The sequence below is a fragment of the Metarhizium brunneum genome, chromosome 1, assembly GCF_013426205.1.
Source record: "Metarhizium brunneum chromosome 1, complete sequence".
NCBI lineage: Eukaryota > Fungi > Ascomycota > Sordariomycetes > Hypocreales > Clavicipitaceae > Metarhizium > Metarhizium brunneum.
Genome location: NC_089422.1, coordinates 2,971,836 through 2,990,644, shown reverse-complemented (window position 1 = coordinate 2,990,644; position 18,809 = coordinate 2,971,836). Strand labels below are relative to the sequence as shown.

The 18,809-nt window shown below is 52.8% G+C and overlaps 5 protein-coding genes across 5 annotated transcripts; 3 read left to right on the top strand and 2 right to left on the bottom strand.

Annotated features, from left to right (window-relative positions):
- Nucleotides 1-1,708: 1,708 nt before the first annotated feature.
- On the top strand, nucleotides 1,709-3,241 carry G6M90_00g009150 (uncharacterized protein; the record flags this gene model as incomplete). Its single annotated transcript, XM_014694109.1, has 3 exons — nucleotides 1,709-1,757; nucleotides 1,829-2,709; nucleotides 2,774-3,241. The coding sequence occupies 3 exons, from the start codon at nucleotides 1,709-1,711 to the stop codon at nucleotides 3,239-3,241; spliced, it is 1,398 nt and encodes a 465-aa protein (XP_014549595.1).
- A 232-nt stretch (nucleotides 3,242-3,473) lies between these two features.
- On the bottom strand, nucleotides 3,474-5,148 carry IREG1 (Solute carrier family 40 member 1; the record flags this gene model as incomplete). The annotated part of the gene is made up of 5 exons (XM_014694110.1): nucleotides 3,474-3,731; nucleotides 3,800-4,333; nucleotides 4,383-4,540; nucleotides 4,597-4,636; nucleotides 4,687-5,148. The coding sequence occupies 5 exons, from the start codon at nucleotides 5,146-5,148 to the stop codon at nucleotides 3,474-3,476; spliced, it is 1,452 nt and encodes a 483-aa protein (XP_014549596.1).
- A 2,609-nt stretch (nucleotides 5,149-7,757) lies between these two features.
- G6M90_00g009130 (uncharacterized protein) lies at nucleotides 7,758-9,614 on the top strand (the record flags this gene model as incomplete). The annotated part of the gene is made up of 1 exon (XM_014694111.1): nucleotides 7,758-9,614. One exon carries the CDS (start codon nucleotides 7,758-7,760, stop codon nucleotides 9,612-9,614), a length of 1,857 nt encoding a protein of 618 aa, XP_014549597.1.
- Nucleotides 9,615-10,443: 829 nt separating this feature from the next.
- On the bottom strand, nucleotides 10,444-11,676 carry utp5 (U3 small nucleolar RNA-associated protein 5; the record flags this gene model as incomplete). Its single annotated transcript, XM_014694112.2, has 1 exon — nucleotides 10,444-11,676. One exon carries the CDS (start codon nucleotides 11,674-11,676, stop codon nucleotides 10,444-10,446), a length of 1,233 nt encoding a protein of 410 aa, XP_014549598.2.
- A 2,964-nt stretch (nucleotides 11,677-14,640) lies between these two features.
- On the top strand, nucleotides 14,641-17,624 carry BDF1 (Bromodomain-containing factor 1; the record flags this gene model as incomplete). The annotated part of the gene is made up of 3 exons (XM_014694113.1): nucleotides 14,641-14,738; nucleotides 14,831-17,180; nucleotides 17,265-17,624. 3 exons carry the CDS (start codon nucleotides 14,641-14,643, stop codon nucleotides 17,622-17,624), a joined length of 2,808 nt encoding a protein of 935 aa, XP_014549599.1.
- Between the last annotated feature and the right edge of the window lie 1,185 nt (nucleotides 17,625-18,809).

The window sequence follows — 18,809 nt, the reverse complement described above, 5'->3', positions numbered from 1 at the left end:
TTGATGAATTTTTCTCCAAGCATTCCGTGATGCATGCATACATACTCCGTACACATTCATCCATACCATTGTGCATATGGAGTACATGTGCCAATCTGGCCGTATACGAGGCCAAATATGTCGTTATACTTTTGCCCACTATTTATACGCAGTCATGTCTGCTGGGTTCGTATGGGATGGGGCCTCCAATTTGCCAGGGCCAGGAGCCAGGAGCCAGGAACTAGGAGCTTGCGAAAATTTTCGCACGGGAACGAGACGGCTGTGGCTAAAGGCAAAACACCAGGCACACAGGCACGACACATGTTCTTTCAATAAAAAAAAAGTCAATGGATTGGTAGCCACTCGTGCCATGTCCATGTCCATGTTTGTTTGACGCCACGGGAGGGACGGGGAACGGCCGCGTGGTTCCACCCTGCCATGATTGATGTTCCCTGTCTGCTTTGTCGTTTGTCGCCGCCATCCGCTTCCACATCATGTTGGTTTCAATGTTCCATCCCAGCCCAGGCACCATCCCTGACAGAGCCCTATTGTCGCCTTGTCCCTGCCTGAGCTGTACATACGGAGTACTCCGTAGGCACCCATGGTCCATATCAGCCAGCGATTCAACGGCGCTTGGCAGCTATGGATAGCAAGTGTTTGGTACCTGCACTATCTGACCATATTGAGCCGTCATGTCCTATCAACGTATCATTGACCGCGGTCTAGATATGAACTGGCAATATTGTACTACTCCGTACCAAGACAGATGCCGTATCCACGCACAAGAGGTGACAGCGCTGAGCAACAGATAAAGACGACGGCCATAGCACACGGGTTGCGTGTCCAACCAACCCGTCCGTCTCATCTCCTGGGCCTTGTCCTGACATTCAAGCAATGGAGACGTGGCACGATTGAGACGACGCCCTGTTGGTCGTGCGCAAGGCTCAATGTTGGGAGCTTCCGCCAGGCTTAGGATGCAACCAAGGCCTGGATATGGAGTACATTGCTCCTGGATTTGTGCATAATTGGACCATACATACATCGTGGTCGAAATCCGAGACGTCTAACCAAGAAATCCTCAAACCTTAATTGGGGTCCGATTCATAGCGTGTTTTTTTGTTGTCTTGTTGTTCTTTAGGAATCCGAGGTCAACGGATCTGGATGAATCTACGGACCACAACACCAGACACCTAGATCCCAAAATCGACTAACTGGCCAAGTCTTTGAGTGGTCAGTGCTCCCGCCGATTGCTCCAGACCCCAGCGCTAACCGGCACTAAACTTGACATCCAGACATCTAGTTATGTAGTACTAGTAGTACTACTTACATATATCAAGTCTGGTGGTATTGCAACATGAACACACCGAAATTCCCAAGCACTACGAGCCAAGTAGTACACGCCACTAGAGTAGCAGCCACTACCATCCTATGCATCTAAGTAGGAGGGCCAGAAGACATGATATTAGGTGCAGGTGCTCAAGTTTACGGTGGTTGTGGTAAGGGTTAGGGTCAGGGTTAACCTATGACCCCTGCGTGTCAGAGTCACTGACCATGCTGGTTCCTGGCCCGACGTCGGCGACCCGCCATCAATTGATGCCCCTCATTTTCCCGCTCTTTGCCTCAAACGCCATCCTCCTAGTCAACACATGGGAAGTTTTCAGACCAAACCCATTTAATTGACTTGAAGCCATAGCCATCACAAGCCAGTCAATTGCGCAGCTTGTCCACAATGGCCTCCGAGTCTGCTTCCACGTTTCTCTGGGGCGGCCGCTTCAGCAGTACGTCAACCACGATCCCATACAGGCACCCCGCGAGGAGTATCTAGAAGATGCTGACTCATCTCCTGCAGGCGGCCTTGACGACCTGATGATGCAGTTCAACGAGTCCCTTTCCTTCGACAAGGTCCTTTGCCACGCTGATATCCAGGGCTCAATCACCTTTGCCCGCGCTCTGCAGAGGCTCAGCATCATCACCGCAGACGAGCTGGACCAAATCACCACCGGCTTGAAAAAGGTCGGCGAGGAATGGGACAATGGCACTCTCGTCATCAACCCCAAGTCCGACGAGGACATTCACACCATCAACGAGAGGCGACTGGGCGAAATCATCAGCACTCAAGTCGCTGGCAAGCTGCACACTGGCCGATCCCGAAACGAGCAGATTGGCGTGGACATGCGACTCTGGGCCCGCACCCAGCTCGATGATATCTCCGCATCGCTCAAGGAAGCCCTCAAGGTCTTCACGGCAAAGGCCAAGGTCTCATTGCCGGTTCTCATGCCCGGATACACCCACTTGCAGCGCGCGCAGCCGGTCCGCTTCAGCCACTGGCTGCTCTCGCACGCTACCTTTATTTTGGGCGATCTGCAGCGTCTCGGCGGTGTCCAGGAACGGGTTGCCGTCTGCCCTCTTGGCGTGGGTGCCTTGGCCGGCAATCCCTTTGGCATTGATCGCGAATTCATGGCCAAGGATCTTGGCTTCCCTTCCATCCACCCCAACAGCCTGGCTGCCGTTGCAGACCGTGACTTTGTTGTCGATATTTTGCAGTGGGCCAGTTTGTTGATGGTGCACCTGAGCCGACTGAGCGAGGACCTGATTCTCTTCTCCACGGCCGAGTTTGGCTTTGTGCAGGTTGCCGATGCGTATAGCACAGGTAGTTCCTTGATGCCGCAGAAAAAGAACCCCGACAGCTTGGAACTTATTCGCGGCAAGGCGGGCCGTGTTATGGGACAGGTGAGAGCACGCGAGAGACCCCTTGGTGACTTTTTGCACGTTCTGGCTCTAACCGCGAATATAGTCCTCTGGCTTCCTTTCCTCGCTCAAGAGTCTCCCCACCTCGTACAACAAGGACCTCCAAGAATCCGTTGAGCCTCTCATCGATTGCATCAAGACCGTCTCGGACTGCGTCAAGATTACCGCTGGGGTTATTGCCACTCTCGAGATCCGACCTGAGAAGATGAAGGCTGCTCTCACAGCCGACATGCTGGCCACCGATGTTGCCGACTACCTCGTCGTCAAGGGCGTTCCTTTCCGCGAGACTCACCACATTGCTGGCTCCGTGGTTCGTAAGGCGGAAGAGCAGAACGTTTCCATCTCTGAGCTCAGCCTCGAGCACCTCAGAGAGATTACGCCTTTGTTTGAGGCCGATATCAAGGACGTGTTTGACTTTGAGAGGAGCGTCGAGAAACGCACTTCCACAGGTGGGACTAGCAAGGCTTCGGTGCTACAGCAAATCAAGTCTATTGAGGCTGCTGTGAGCAAATAAAGTATCTACCAATGCATTTGAAGGCGTCATGGTTAAATTTAGGCGTTGGGGTGGATGGGATGAGAATAAAAGTCGATGATATACACGTGTCAATGCAATCTCATAAAACGTTCCGTCTCGTCTTGATTGCTACCTTGGTGTGTTTTACAGTGTGAATGCCACAAAACTATGGTTTTAGTTTTGTAAGGGCTATGTATAGAGAGGCTGTCTATATGTATAACAGCTGTGGTTATTACTCTAAAACTATTCTTCCTTCGGTTCTGGCCTTTAAACACGGCGGAGCATGGAACAAGTGCCCTCTCCTCGAACGTAAGAATAGGGCATACAGGATGCCTGAAATATACACAGCCAGGATACTAATCAACATGGGCCACTGAAACTGATCTGGCTTGGAGAAGGCGATTGTAGATGCAAAAGAGAGAAGCTCAAAGAGGTTCTGGAATGCTGCTTCTGCTGTGGAAAACGACCCTCGGTGGGTAGCTTCGACTTCCTATTTTTTTCGAGAATCAGAACCAACGAAATCCTTGAACTTGGACATGATGACTGGTTTTTTTTTACCTCTTGGACTATGCTCTGCGCGCAGAGATCATACCCCCAAAGACCCAGTCGACTGAAGGCCACGCAGATGGCCAAGACTGTTGCGGAGATGAAGGCATTGCTTGCGTGCTTGTTTAGGTCTATCATGTACCAACACACACCGATTGCCAAACATGCCATCTGCCAGTTTAAGCTCCATAATCCACCCCGTATAGGACCGATTCTCCTGATGAGCCGGGGCGCAACCCAGGTGGCGCTTAGTTCGACAATGGTGCTGCCTGTGCGGGCGATGCCTACATGTAAGGGGGTGTAGCCGACCGACATGAGGTATGTGACCATTTGGCCCGAGAAGGAGAGGACTGTGAGATAAAGAAGAGACAGCGAGAAGGAGGGGAGGAAGGCGGGGTGGCGGATGTAGAAGGAGATCGAAGACACAGGCAGGATATTTGAGATGAAGGAGGTGAGGCCCGAGGGCGCTTGTTCATCCTCTCGGGAAGACGACGCAATTTCCTCATCGGCGGAGACTCGTTCGAGGGCCGGAACACTCTTGTATACCTGCGGCTGTGAGAAGCAAAGACGAGATGCAGGGCTCAGACCGACGTACTCTCTCTATGCAGATGTACTCGATGGGAACAGAGACCATGTTCACGCCCAGCACGGTCCAGATGGCGATGATGGTAGACGCCATCGCGACGAGGGACACAACAAACGGCCCGACGAGTTTACATGCGAGGTCAATACGGCGAATTCTCGCATTGATCACTGTCATGCCATACGCTTTTAGCCTTTTTATTCGGCGTTCCAAGGACACAACGTACCTCGTCGCCAATCCTCGTCCCCTTCCGTCATGACAACAACCTAGCCGAATGAGCAACCTCGACGACATTCGAGACAGAAATGAAACTTACCCAGTCCCTCTCAACGGCAATTGTATTCATGGTAGCACACAGCTTCTCGACACACGCCAACGCCACGAGAAGGGCAAACAGGCCATTCACGCCCGTCACACTCAAGGCCCCCATGCGCACCTCGATGAGCCATAACACGCCGCAGCTCCCTGCCACGGCGAGCCTCTGGCCCAGAATCGAGACGCGCACGACGCTGAGTCGATTGCCGCCGTCGATCCATGTGCCGAGCGGGTGCGCGAGGAGCATGGCGGACAAGCTGCGGATCAGAGCGTAGATGGACATGGGCAAAAGCGTCGAGGGGAATATAGATGCGAGGAAGAGCACGGCGCCGAACTCGAAGAGCCGCGAGTTCCACATGGACAGGAAGTGGGATGTGTAGAGCTGCCATTCTATGCGGGTGCGGTTGACCTCTGCGTTGCTGTTGCTGGGCGCGAGAGACTCGCCGTCGTTGGATTGAGGCATTTTTCATAAGAGACCCTTTTGCTTGGAGGAGCTGTCATGGGCGAGCGCCGGAAGATGGTGAGGAACATTGGTCCGAGTATGGGGCGGGAATGAGCCTACAAGTTGTATATAGCTATGCGTTCTGCGGGCGACGGCTGGGAAAAAGTAGTGATTCGACTCGGATGTAATCGATCCGACTTTGTAAATCGAGGGCAAGAACGACTGGCGGCTTATCAGCCGTTGGAGTTGGGAGAGTGGGAACCCTAACCCTGATATTTGTGGCTTGCGGGTGGCATGTGTTGACGATAGGCGAGTCTTTGGTCCGTACTAATAACAGCAACTACTAGCTGAAATAAACAAGAAAAAAGAAACTCAAAAACGTCTTGACAAAAATGAGAAAGGTGTCTCGCAACAGGTATTAATTACGACTGTCTCACACCAGTCCGTGTTTATAAGTGTCTCTGGTGTACTAGATGCGTCATTCTTCATGAGGGTCGAATTCTTGCGGCCGAACTCCGAATGCCCAGCCCAACGTCGAGGTATATACTATATCACGACTCTTCGCCTCACACACCAATAATTCGCATTTTGTTTATTAAGAAAAACCCATGAATTATCCACGTATCAATTCATACACAGCTACGGTTGCGTCGGTGTAGTCCATCAGGCGAACATGTTCTTTTTGAGGAGTTGACGAGTTCCACGACATATTGCATCCTCTGGTCCCAGGAAATGTGTAAAACGCCCAAGTTCTCGAGTGTCTCAACGCCGATGTCAAGGTTACTCTGGAAGAAAACCTCAACGCAGAAAAGTTATTCTGTTACTTCCAACAGAACTCACATTATAAGAGCCTATATAGTTGACGAAAGATCGAGCTTATGGAGGCTCGGCCAGTTATGACGCTGCGACGACAAGTAACACCACCAAGACCACCAAGGCAACATGGAAGTATTTATTCTCCTGGTAGCACCTTGGTAGTCATGGCTAGACTTTCTAACCCTTGGGTCAATGGTGAGGTTATTTGCTAGACTCAGAGGGGAAAACAAGTTCTGTCCGGTGTAGGGTAATTTCTACTACTAATGCCAAGTACGGAGTACATCCGCAGCTATTGCAACAAACCATTGACTATTCCAGAACGGAGTGGACGAGAGAGCCTGGCAATAGATAGCGCATCATATCGCAACATTATACAATGCTCCTTATCGCATTTGGCGAATCGCGTCAGCAACACGCCATGGTTGCATTGTCAACCTTATTCGAGCACGAATACCCGGTGCAATTGTCGGTGAAGATGGCTTGTGGTCGCTCGGCAATGCAAAAAGAGCTGTGGAAGAGGTTACTAGCTCCCGCGGATGGTTCCTGGCTGCATATTTTTGGATGGGGCCTTGGCTTCGATTGGAACGGGGAGAAATTAAGCGCATTGAGCAGTCAAGCTGATCCGAAGCTCGAGAGGCATGCAAGGCCATGCTCCTTGCTGGATTACTAGCTGAATCCAATCCCCTTTAGCTCTCTTGACGAGAACGGAACAAGGTGGTCTCGCTTGTTGCGGCTGCAGAATGCTTGGTTAGACACGAGCGGTGAACCAAAGGGTCGACCGACTGGTGTTGCAGGATCGACGCGAAGATGGATGACCTTGGCCGTACAATATTCTTCTTCCATTCCTGGCCCCAGACTTTGAGTGCATTGTCGAGACAGAAAGCCATTCACGCGGTGGTGACGGGGCGCGGGGAGGCTACAGAAATGATGTCAACAATCGTTACATTCGGGACTTTTAGGCGTTGCCACTGAAACATGGAACTTGGGAAAAGATGATCTTGTGCTCCTTTGAAGCGCACCGCCCTGTCCGGATGTGCATGTAGGACATGCCTTCGAGCTTGTGAATTTGGCGGGCAAAACGGAGCACGGAGTAAGTCACTAGGATAAGTCACTCCTTAGGTACGTACCTTGCTCGTAGCTGAGTGGAAGGAACATTGAAGGCATGAACGAACGGCGAGGCCATGACCCACCAGCCTGGGCAGTTGTACCTGTACTGTGTGAAATGCACATGGTGGTGCCTGAACGTGTCGACGTGGGAACGCTCAGTCCCCGCGGAACACACACGACCTGGCGGGGCACGCAAGTATCTGGCGCAGGGGACACGGGGTCCGTACAGTACGGATTTGTGAGCATCGTGGGCCTTCTTTCAACCTCACCAGTACCATGGTTCGAGACCCCACCAACGGCCACAAGTTTCTTCGCCCCACACGAACAAGCGGAAGACTCACAGGTCCCTTTTATTATTACCATCGTGAAGTGGCCATGTCGCTGATTGCGCACCCAGACGGATTGCCACTGGTTGTATCGGGCACAGCGACCCCTGACCCCTCATTTACATTGTCGAGCATCCTTTTGGCAACGCAATCCCGCCAATGCCAATTTCGATTCTCTCAGGACTCGTAATTCCGACCGAATCTTCCCATCGCTCCATTTTGTTTGCATGCCGTGACGACGACGGCGACAAGTCCAGGGTCGCCGGCTTGCTGTACGCGGATGCGTGCCTGGGTTGCGTGCCTGCCCCCCTCCCATTCCTGTCATTGAGAGCCACAACCACGAAAGCCTTCTCGCACGCAGCCTCCGAATAGTTGCCCAGCATGGCAAGCCTGAACCTGGCCAAGCGCAGCTTCGCCCCGGTGCCGATAGAGACGACTTTTCAATCGAACCGCAAGGGCACCCAACCCGGCGGGCAACCAGGGGGCCCGAACCCGGAGTTGACGCCTGAGCCATCGCCCCGATCCGCCTCGCCGCCGATGCCACAACCGCGACAGCGACGTCGATTTAAACCCCAGCTGATTGAGACATCAAGGAGAACCAGGAGAGTCGGCGACCCGGGCCCGGCTACCAGGCCGACTGATAAAACCGACATTACCCCCTACACCAACCACATTTACGTGGCGAAGCCAAAGCCCAGGAGGAAGCATGGAGAGGCACTAGATGATGAGTCGATTCCATGGATTCCGCCGACCAGGAGAGAATCCGAGGATGAGGGTGTCAAAGAGTATCTGTTAGAAATTGCTGCCAGGGAGGCGGCAAGGCAGATGGAAGAAGCTGCACTTGCCGCGTTCCCCAACAGCAGAGCTCGCGAGGGCGGTGTTGCTCACTTCTACTTTAGAGAGAGTTCGGAGAGCGACAACTCCGCAGAAAACACACCTCAAAACAAGGACAATGGCATGCAGCCCAGGGTTCGGAGGAAGTCGTCAAATCTGGGGCTGAACTGGTGGCATAAGCACATGCAAAGCCATGCAGAGCAATTGGCATATGAGCGGGGTGACGACGAGATGGCGTTTGGTGGTGTGGATGAGGATACCATAATGCGGACAGATTCGGATCTGGACAAGATGGATCTGCCTGTGCCTCCCGATCCATTGTGGACGACGACCAATAGGATCCCTCCCGAGGACAGACGAGATTCCATGGCTGAACTACAAGACCTCAGGGATTCCTTGACACCTCTTTCACGGCCTGATGCTGCTTTTACGATTGGTAACAGGTTTCAACCCGGGGATGCGGCGTACGGCCGGCCGTCCCCAGACCAGAGAGACGTCGGATACAGCCCCTTTCTTCGCCCGGTAGACCGCGGCCCGGATGTCGCATTTGGCCGGCCATTTGGGGCGTTTGGCTTAAAACCGGAGGATCCCAAGCTGCATCTTATGCGCCAAGCCGCGTCGCCTCCGATGCTCGGCAAGGACCTGACTTTTCGGCGATGTCCGTCCCCGAAACAGACCAAGTTGGAGACGGACCACCCGTTCGCAAACCACGACGTTTACAAAGAGCAAAATCGAGATGTCACAGGCCAAGGCGGTCTCTGGAGAGGATTCTGCTGCCGGTCAGAGTCGAATACCGAGTATGTTGTCCCGGCGGAATTCCACGGGGCGAACATGCTCGTTACTCCCTACCCACCGGCTAGCCCCCGGGACGGCGCGGGATTCGACTCGCCGTCAATGAGCGACGAGCCAGAGTCCATGTTCTCGTCGTCCAACTCGTCCGAAAGCTTGAATAATATAAGCCCTACCCGTGCAGAGCATCGTTCTCGAACCAGCCAGTCCAAGGGCCTGCACATGTTGCACGGCCTGGACGACCGGTTACGCCGCGAAAAGGCGCAGGTAGAGCTGGACGAAAAGATTGCCTCCGAGTTCGACGACGAATTCGTCACCCAAGTATACAATTACCTGTCTTTGGGCTATCCGGCCACAGCACGCTACTTTGACGGAGAGCTGTCCAAAATTAGTAGAGTTTCCGTAGAGGAACTCTGCAGGGACGACGAGAGGCAAATGGCCAAGGGTCACATGCTCGAGATGAGCCTGCAGGCGACATCCGAGACCGACCGGTGCCCGAGATGGAAAGCCCTCAGGACATACGTCACGGAATGGGCCCGACAGCATCCGGATCTTGATAACCTCGACCCTCTGGCTTGGGGTGTACGAGAACGACGCGGCAGCTGGGCCATATAAGCGTCTTTTACGTGGCTTCCCCCTTCGCACTACATCGGTGCACGCTATTTATTCTCTTGACACATACACATGCACATACACTAAGCGACATTTTTTCATACACTGCGAGAACATACATGCCATATATTCTTACCTATGCCGATGAAAATCTTACGTCTTGTCACCAAGTGGCACAAGGCACGGCTTGGATTACATTTATTCTACAAAAGCTTAGACAAGGTAGGGGTCTTATCCTGGGATCTTGATTCAGCCGTTAGGTTTACAAAAGACCCGTGTTGGATACTTTTTTTTTTTTTTTTATAACAGAGCGAAAAATCGGATTGAACATGTCTACATTTGTACGGGTGTCCTCCCGAGGAGGTGTCAATATCGGCCTTTTTGGAAACGGTGTCATGTTGGACAGCTAGATGAGAGCCATTGGTCCTCCTGTACGAAGTAGTTTACATCTTGTTCCATAGTTGCGCCAGCCGGTATTCATCAGCGTTACACAGCCCTCGCTCGCAATCATGTGCTCCGGTGGTGCGCGTCACGTCTTGAGAAACAAGCAACTATATGTATCCGGTCATCATTGCAGCCCCGTATCTACAAACCAACGCCGTAAAAAGCCAAAATAGCTTCCCCCGTTGTTCCAAAGGCCACCTCGTCAAACTACCTAAAGAGCCAAAAACAAATGATAGCCAGGCTGTGATTTACATTCCCCCTTCTGTTCTTGGACTCTTTTACTCCTACCCGCCTCCCCCGCCCTTTCTATCCTGTGAAAATATGTCGTCGAGTTTTTTGTTGTTCCTTTTTTTTTTTTTTTGCATTTTTGTTTTTCGTACCTCGGGTTCTATTTCCTCTTTGAAAATGACTTGACTACTTTTTGCATTTTCGACGGCGGAGCGGCTTCGACGTCACTTTCTTCCTCTTCACCCATTGAATCGTCTACATCTTCGTGGTCAACTTCATCCTCGTCCAATGACTCTTCGGCGACTTCGCTGTCGTCGTCCTCTGCAACGTCCGAGTCCTCCTCTTCGTCTGCTGAGTCTCCGACTCCGTTGGTCATGGGCAAGTCTTCGTTATCTTGGTCGTCGTCGTCGTCGTCGTCGCCACGCCTTCTTCTTGACCTGGCGCCGTTGGCGAGGTCTTTTCTGCCGACGGGGCTCGTTTCACCCTCAACCCAGATTGCGTCTTCCTCTTCCTCATCGGCGTCCTCGCCCTGGTGTAGTAGACCTGCGTTTCGTTGCATCTTGCGTCGGAGATCCATTTGCAAGTCGAGCATGTCGAGTTTGCCTTTGAGGGCCAAGAGACTGTTGAGCCCCTTGGCGCGTTCCGCCAATACCTTTTGTAGGCCGTTCAAGCTGTGGACGACGTCGGGCTGTGATGCGAGCGCGCCGCCGTGTGAGATGAGTGTCCACTGGACCCAGGTCATGAGGTTGCCCGCACGGCCGGGGCGGCGATAGAGCCGGGCGGCGAGCTTGTTGAGCAGGATGCCGGCCAGGGAGCTGTCTATCCTCTCGATCGTGTTTCGAACAGTGGTGATGTCGGTTGTATGCAGGCAGGATTCGAGGAGATCGGTGTCGTCTGTTTTGAGCGCTTGTGTCAAGACAGTCGTGAGCGACTGGTGAGAAGGCGGCACAATGGCTGTCCGTGCGGGCTGCGCTGTCGTGCTGGCTGACACGGATTGCTGGAGTAAAGCTGGGACGTCGATAGTCTCGTTGCCTCGTAACAGCTCTCCGAACGACGGCGATGTCTCCTCCTCCCCGTCAGAGCCTTCCAGCTCGTGGTCGTTTGCTTTTGGGTTCGTGCCGTTAACCTTGGCCACAGCGGCGGCTGCTGCTTTCGGGACAGTCTCTTCGCCATTGGTCTGGTCTTCCTCCGCGTTGTCTTCCAGATCAGAAGTATCCTCTTCGCTGTCAGTATCGGAGGAGATTTCAATAGCCTCTATCTGCGAACTTTGCAAGGCATCGGCTGTGGCCACGACTGTTCGGGATTCGTCAATGGTGGTCTTTGTAGGGATTTTCGCGCTGGGCTTGACAACCGGCGCGGCCAGCTTGGCCGGCACTTTTCGCTTCATCGACATGGGCATTGAAAAATGTGTGTAGAAAGCCGTAATTTCTATTAGGTGCGTGGTGATGTGGTGTGTCTGGTGTTTAGATGGAGAGAGAGTCGACGGGGGGGAAAGAATACATCAAGATGAAATGCAAAACCATGCGGATGCACCAGGTACCAATAGCAGAATGTATTAAGAAAAATGGGAGAATGTAGGAGTGGGAGGTAATACAATGATTAATTTGCCTGTGTGGGAGTGAGGCCGGCAAACGATCAATATCAAGCACCAGCAACAGGAGAAACACGCAGGCTTGGTTGCAAAATTTCACGGGCTGCAACTCTCGACGGGCGAACTTTTTTTTTTTGGCTCGGCGTCTTGCTGGTGGTTGTGTCTCCACATCGACGGCACAGTCCTCCGCGATAAGAGATGACATAAGCGAACCGAATCGATAAGATAGATGAGTCACGTGGTGATTAGATAGAGCTGCAGAGTTGATGCCTCGTAAGGTTTTTGGATGACTCATTCATTTCCTCACTTCCATCGTAGGGGCCCAAAGGGGAGGGCAGGCTGGGGCTAGTATTTCTTGGCCCCCCCTGTTTGCAAACACCTCATCCTTGGTCGGTCTCTCACTGGGACACTCTGTCCTAGTCCAAGTGCCAATTCGGAGGAAGGCAGCACGATGATTGGCTGCATGTATGGAATTAGACCCAGTCGTCGAAAATGAGGTCATGCACAGGGCGTCATCTGGCGCGTGGTGTCATTGGCTGCCACCGGGGCAAATAGGATCCGGCCACAAAATTTTTTTGCACGCGACAGGCCTACCCTACATGTCAGGCCCGTTTTCAAGGCAGACGGCCGTGCGAGATGGTGCGCCACAGATGATTGGAGTTTGCCCCGTTTGAAGGATTATTTTTGGGAAAGCAATGTCCCCTTTAACTGCATTTATAGTTCCGATAGCATCCGTTTAAGTCGTCAGGTTGGAAACGCAGAATGTGGACCCTATTATTTCGGTGAAATCATGGGCAACCTGATTTGCGACAGAGACCTTATAGACTTCTAATATATTTTACATTCGGGAGCAAGGCCGACTATTGTTGTTGAGCTGGATATCGGCAGCAAGCCACGGCTCAAGTCATTCAAGGGTTAAAGTTCAACAGCTTCAATCCAACCAGCCGCGTAAAAAGCTGGACAGCCACCCGAGTTCCGCGGCCAATCAATTATAAGTAGTGGCCTCGATTCCACAGCTGGATTATTTCACTGTTTGATCCAACCCATAGTTGCTAATAGGCTGTGACAGGTGCGAATTTGCTCACGTTAGCTGTAGTCCAGTCATGTGTACAGCCATGCCGGTTGACATAAGGTTATGCCTAGGAGACTCGGGGCCTCCTTCCTTATCTTGCTAGCAGCATTCTAAGACGCAAGGCGCGCAAGCGTGGTCGTCATAGTCGGGTTTTCGAGTCCGGACATTTGCAAGCCAACGCACTTGACCACTCAATCATCAGCGAGACACCTTTCGCCGGCACTCGCTGGCTTCTTCTCAATGTGCGCGCCCCGGCGTCGGCCGAAGCCAGCCTCGAGCAAGCAGAAAGCCAAACAAGACCCTTCCCGGTGTCAAATTCAGAGGGGGAGGTCGACTACTATTTAAATGTCTGCGCAGACCCTCCTTGGACATTTAATGTCCTCTCCTCGGTCTGCCAAACGCTCACGGTCCAATAAATGAGCTCTTCTGACAACCACAGCTCGCATCCTGAGTAGATAGACACCCTTGAAACCCCGCACCCATTACTTTTGCCCTGTTCGTGTCAATGTCTAGTCATCGTGCCTTGGTCATACACGACGTGTCCATGACCAAGTATTATTACACTCTCCCTCATCCACGCAGGAAGAGGACTAGCGCCTTTTCCCAATCGGGCCTCGGGCAGCCCACCAGGTGGCCAGGCTGTGGCGCAAGTGGCTGGAGCTCACCCCCCGAGGCGAATTTTTTCTCCCCAGCCTTTTCCCGGCGCCCCGATAGGCACAAGTCAACGTCCCGGCGGACTTTGCCTTTCTCTCTCATAAATACCTTCGCGCCTCCGACCGGCAAAATTTAACTGACGTGCACGCGCTTTTCCTCGCAGACGCCCCCGTTTCGCCCCCTCCGGCCACCGCGACCCGCTGCACCTGCAAAGGATCCTCCCAGGTACTTCCCAAACAACCTTTTTCCCCGCAACTGCTCCCCTTTTCACAGAGCGCAGCCGGTACCGCTTGCGTACCGCTCCTGTACCCTTTCCCACCTCTGCTCTCCCAGCTCCAGCCGTGGTGTGTAGCAGCTGCACGCACCAGACTCGAGCAACACACCAACCGCATACCACCCACCGCATACGGCGCAGCTCGCAGCTCGCAGCTCACAGCTCACGGCTCTCAGTCGCGACCAACCACCGCCACCTGCCTTCCGTTTCGCTTCCTCGTAAAATAGAAATATTCTGGGGTCGTATTCCATTTGCCCTTTTTGATCTGTTTTATTCCCCCTTTGGCTTGTCGCAGCTTTCGCCGCTAGGTTCTGCCTCCTGATCGCGCCCGACGCCCGCGCATCGTCGCGACACTCACAAACACCATTGTTGTTTGCGCCTCGCGTGCTGCCAACCGTCAACGGCTGTCAACGCTGTCAACTGTGCGAGCGCCACTCTAACCTGCGCCTCTGTATTTATTGCTGCCGTCACCTGTTTGTTTATTTCAGCCAACTTCGCCGTTGCATCGCAACTCTGGTGCCAGCTGCGATACTCGCTACACACTCCTCGCCCTCGGCCAGCCCTCATTGCCACCAAAGCTCCTCGCCACTTGGAGCTATCGCAAAAGCCCTGCGCAGCTATTTAAAGGCGCGTCGCGACCCCAATACTTTGGGTCTGTCGCGCCCCTTCTGGCGCAGAACTCGTGCTATTGCTCTACATCCCATTGCCGCCACCATACATTCCGGACTGAGCAGTCTATCGTGCGCAGTCCTTGCGGATGACGACCATGGAATCGTCTGGCCCGGACACTCCTGTGCTGGACCCGAAACCTCACGACGATGCGCCGGAGAAGCAGAAAAATGAACAAAAGTCGGAGCTGAATGGGTAAGTCACCCCTTGGTCCACCTCGATCCTTCGATATTTTTGCATCCCGCTTGGTCGATTACCCTCAGTGGCTGACGAGTTTTCCAATAAAGTCATGCCGACAACAGTGCGCCACAATCAGAACCCCAATCAAAGCCCAAAGCCGAGTCACCACGTGAACAGACGGATAAATCACTACCTAACGGCAACAGCCCTCCAACTCAAGAGGCCCAAACAACCGAGCCTGCCAAGACTTCGCAATTGACAGACGAGCCGACTCCAAGAAGTGATTCAGAGCCGAAGCCCATGTCCGAGGCTCCCGGAACGCTGGAGAGCCAGGAAGGCCTGGCTACCCAATCAAAGGAGCCAGAGAAATCACCGCCGGCGATTGACGAAGAGGAGAAGAAGTCGACCGAGCTATCTGATACCACAAAGCCCGAACAAAGTGATGTTGCTGCCCCGACAGTCGAGGAATCTGATGTCAAGCCTCCCACAGAGGAACCCGCCAAGAAGACGGCATCAGACACTGCGCAAGACACAGAGATGACCGACGTACCTAGTGAGAAGGACAACAAAACTGTCGAGCCATCAGCTTCTGGTGAGGCCACCGTCACTTCGCAGGATCCCACCGCTTTGCCGACTTCTCAAGTAGACCTTGGCCCAAGCAGCATGTCGCAGCTGGCTATTGATACTACTGAGAAAGTCATTTCGCCTACCGAACCCACCAGCGACTTGCCTATGCATGATGCCCCTGGTGTCAAAGTTGCTCGTGAGAGGGAGGAGGATGCCAGCGAGGAGCCCGCTCCCAAGAGAGCCAGGACTGAGCCAATGGAAGACGAGGCCGCTCCCGCGCCCTCTACGACTGATGTCCCTTCAGATGCTCAGGCCGAGGTGGTTGTATCTGGTACTGAGTCCCCCGGCATTGCCCCCGCTGCCCTGAATAAGCTGTCGAACTGGCTAGACGAGGAAACCAACAAGCGAGAGATCTCTCAATTTCAGCGCCGTGAAATGCGAAAGGTTATTGGGCGTGTCAAGAAGACTAAGGCTGGCGGCCACTTCAGAGATTCTGTACAGAAACTGTGGCCGGGTCTGTGGGATAGCTATGTTGCCAAGGTCGATCGGCCCATGGACCTCGCGGAACTGGAAAGGGGACTGCGAGATTTGAACGGCCCGTACACCACCTATGGTAAATTTCAATCTGACTTACGATTGATTTTTGACAATACATTGCTTTTCAATGGTCCGCATCACGATATCACTGCGTCGGCTGTCACGGCTGTGAGGGCTGTTTGGGAAGAGGTGCTGCCCATACCTTCCGAAGAACCAGCAAAGCCAAAAGCGGTACCCAAGGCTAAACCCATTCGCGAATCCCGTACCGTCGCCAATGCCGACGCAGCTCGCCGACAATCCACAGGACCTACAGCTAGCCCGGTCGCAGAGACACCCGCAAATAAACCTGCAGCAGCGGCTGCTACGCAAGATCATTCTGCAGATCGTCGCAGCTCGACCGCGACAGAAGGTGATAGGCCAAAGCGGACGGTGCGTGCTCCAAAGCCCAAGGATATTGACTACACAACCAAGCCGTCCCGCAAGAAGCTGAAGCCCGAGCTTCAATTCGCTGAGGAAGTTCTTGCCGAGATAATGTCCGGAAAGAATCACCAGTTGAATGCTTGGTTCATGGATCCCGTAGATGCGGAAGGATTTAACATTCCTGATTACTATTCCGTCATCAAAAAGCCCATGGATCTCAACCGTGTGTCGCGTATGCTCTCTGAGGGTGAAATCTCGAATTTGAAAGAGTTTGATAAGACTGTCAGGCTTATTTTTGACAACTGCTACAAATTCAACGGCCCTGTTGAGCAAGGTAACCCAGTGTCTGCTATTGCCAAACAACTGGAAGAACTCTACCTTGCACAGATGAAGGGGAAGGATGCTTGGCTGGCAAAGTATGCCAAGGCCAATGCTCCTGCCTCTGCGTCCAACGCTAGTGACGACGACGAAGAGGACGAAGAAGAGGATGGCGAGGACGCTGTTGATGCTCCTGTTGATACCAGGGCTGTCGAAGAACTTCAAGCCAAGCTTGACGAAGAAACGAAGAAGCTCAATAGCATGTTCCTTACGGCAAACCAAAGCATGATTGATATTCAAAAGAATATTGTCGAAATGATCCAGAAGACATTGATTGAGAAGGCTCGGGAAATCCAGTCGGCGCGTTCCAAAACCAAGAATGACAAGCCGAAGAAAGCGGGCAAGCCCGCCAAGTCAAAGACGGCAGGCTCTGGTGGCAGAAAGTCCACTGGCGGAGCCGCTCAGTCCAAGAAGGCTGGAGGCTCGAAAAAGGCTGCCCCCAAGAAGAGTCTCACCGCGGCGGATAAGGACCAAATTGCAAATGCTATTAATGATTTGGATGGTCCTCATCTTGACCGGGCAATCGACATTATCAAGCGTGATACTGGCCAAAATGTAAGTTATGGACGTGTGCCATGTTGGGAATTGGTCGCATGGTTGGTGGGCGTGTGTGAGCGTGATTGCTAACGACACCATTAGGAGAACAATGATGGCGAACTTGAGCTTGACATCGATCAATTGAGCAGTGACGCTCTTTTGAAACTCTGGGAACTTTGCAAAAAAGCTCTTCCCAACTTTGCCAAAGACTCAGTGCCTGTCGCATCAGCAGAGATCAGTCGACCTCCTGCCAAACAGGCTGCCAACGCTAACAAATCAGCGGGAGGAAAATCCAAGAAGAATAAACCCATGAGCGCACAAGAACAAGAGGCACGTATCGCGCAGCTGAAGGAACTTCGCGGATTGTATAAGGATGGTCAGGAGCCTGGTGACGAAACCAGGGGGCCGCAACTGACACATGGGGCGGAAACCAGTGACGATTCTGACTCGGAGGAAGAATAGGCTCTCCTATGAACTGTGGGCTGTTGATGACGAATAAATGAGGTTATTGGATGGTGTTGGCGTTGGAATCGATTCTGAACTGCACTCCTTGCTTTGCTATCGTGCAAAGTATCAGGACGTGAGATGTTGCCTCCAACATGAGGCAGCACGGAATGACCTTGGGCGGCATACGAAGTCGTTGCAGTCTTTCCTTTTGATTTTTGGTCATATGGTCTTCTTTTTGGGGGAACAGGGTTTGGGCTCATTGCATAGAATGGAGCCGACAGGGGTTTTCACTCGATCTGGCTTCCGTTGAGAGGGCCTTGCTGGAGGAGACGACAAATGGCTGCGAATGAGGGGCCAGAAATTATTTGCCTTATTTATTCCCCCCTATTTTTGCTCTGACGGAGGGCGTTGGGCGTTTCGACGATGATATCAGCTCGGGGGTTGCTGAGTGATTGGTATTTGCCTGAAATAAAACGAAGAGGCTAGCAGTTGGCGCCTCGAGGCTCCATTGCTATATTGTAGGATGGCGATAGTGTATAATAGTTGTGAGTGCTTGTGTCGAGTAAATAGATCCGGTACCGCATCATGTGCGATATTCCCCTCCCAAGTGATTGCCATGACCTAGGAAATCGCACACATGGCGGTCAACAACGCCCGAGGTCGGCTGACATGGTCGTGTAGTGTGATGATGTGCAGTTTGCGTGGCATCAAGGCCAATATGCAAGTTTGCTGCAAAGCGTTGGGTCGTGCAAGATTGGGTCAGGTAAGGCAAAGACTCAAGCTTGGCCGCGACTTGTCCGATGCCGACAAATTCAGTGAAGAACCCCAGCCTTGGGAGGCAGCCCAGTGGCAGCAGCGTGGGCAGCCAGCTGCAGGTTTCAAGGAAAAGACCGGTATTCGCGCGGCAATGTTGTTGTTGATGGTGTATGAAGGCATCGTCACGGAAGAATGGATATCCAGTCGACACACGACGCAGTGAAGTAGTGGTGCTGTAAATGTTGAGCTTTGTTCAACCTGGGTGGGTGGATTAGAGAGCAATAATAAGTTTCAAAAAGGCAAGAAAAGAGAAGGAAAGGAAAGGAAAGGAAAGGAAAGCTGAGAAGAGGGAGTTTAAAGATGGGTGATGAGAACATGGAGCGATGGAAGAAAGACTTGGAGGACGTAGAAGCTGGGAGGGCGTGAGGACATTGAGAGGAGTGG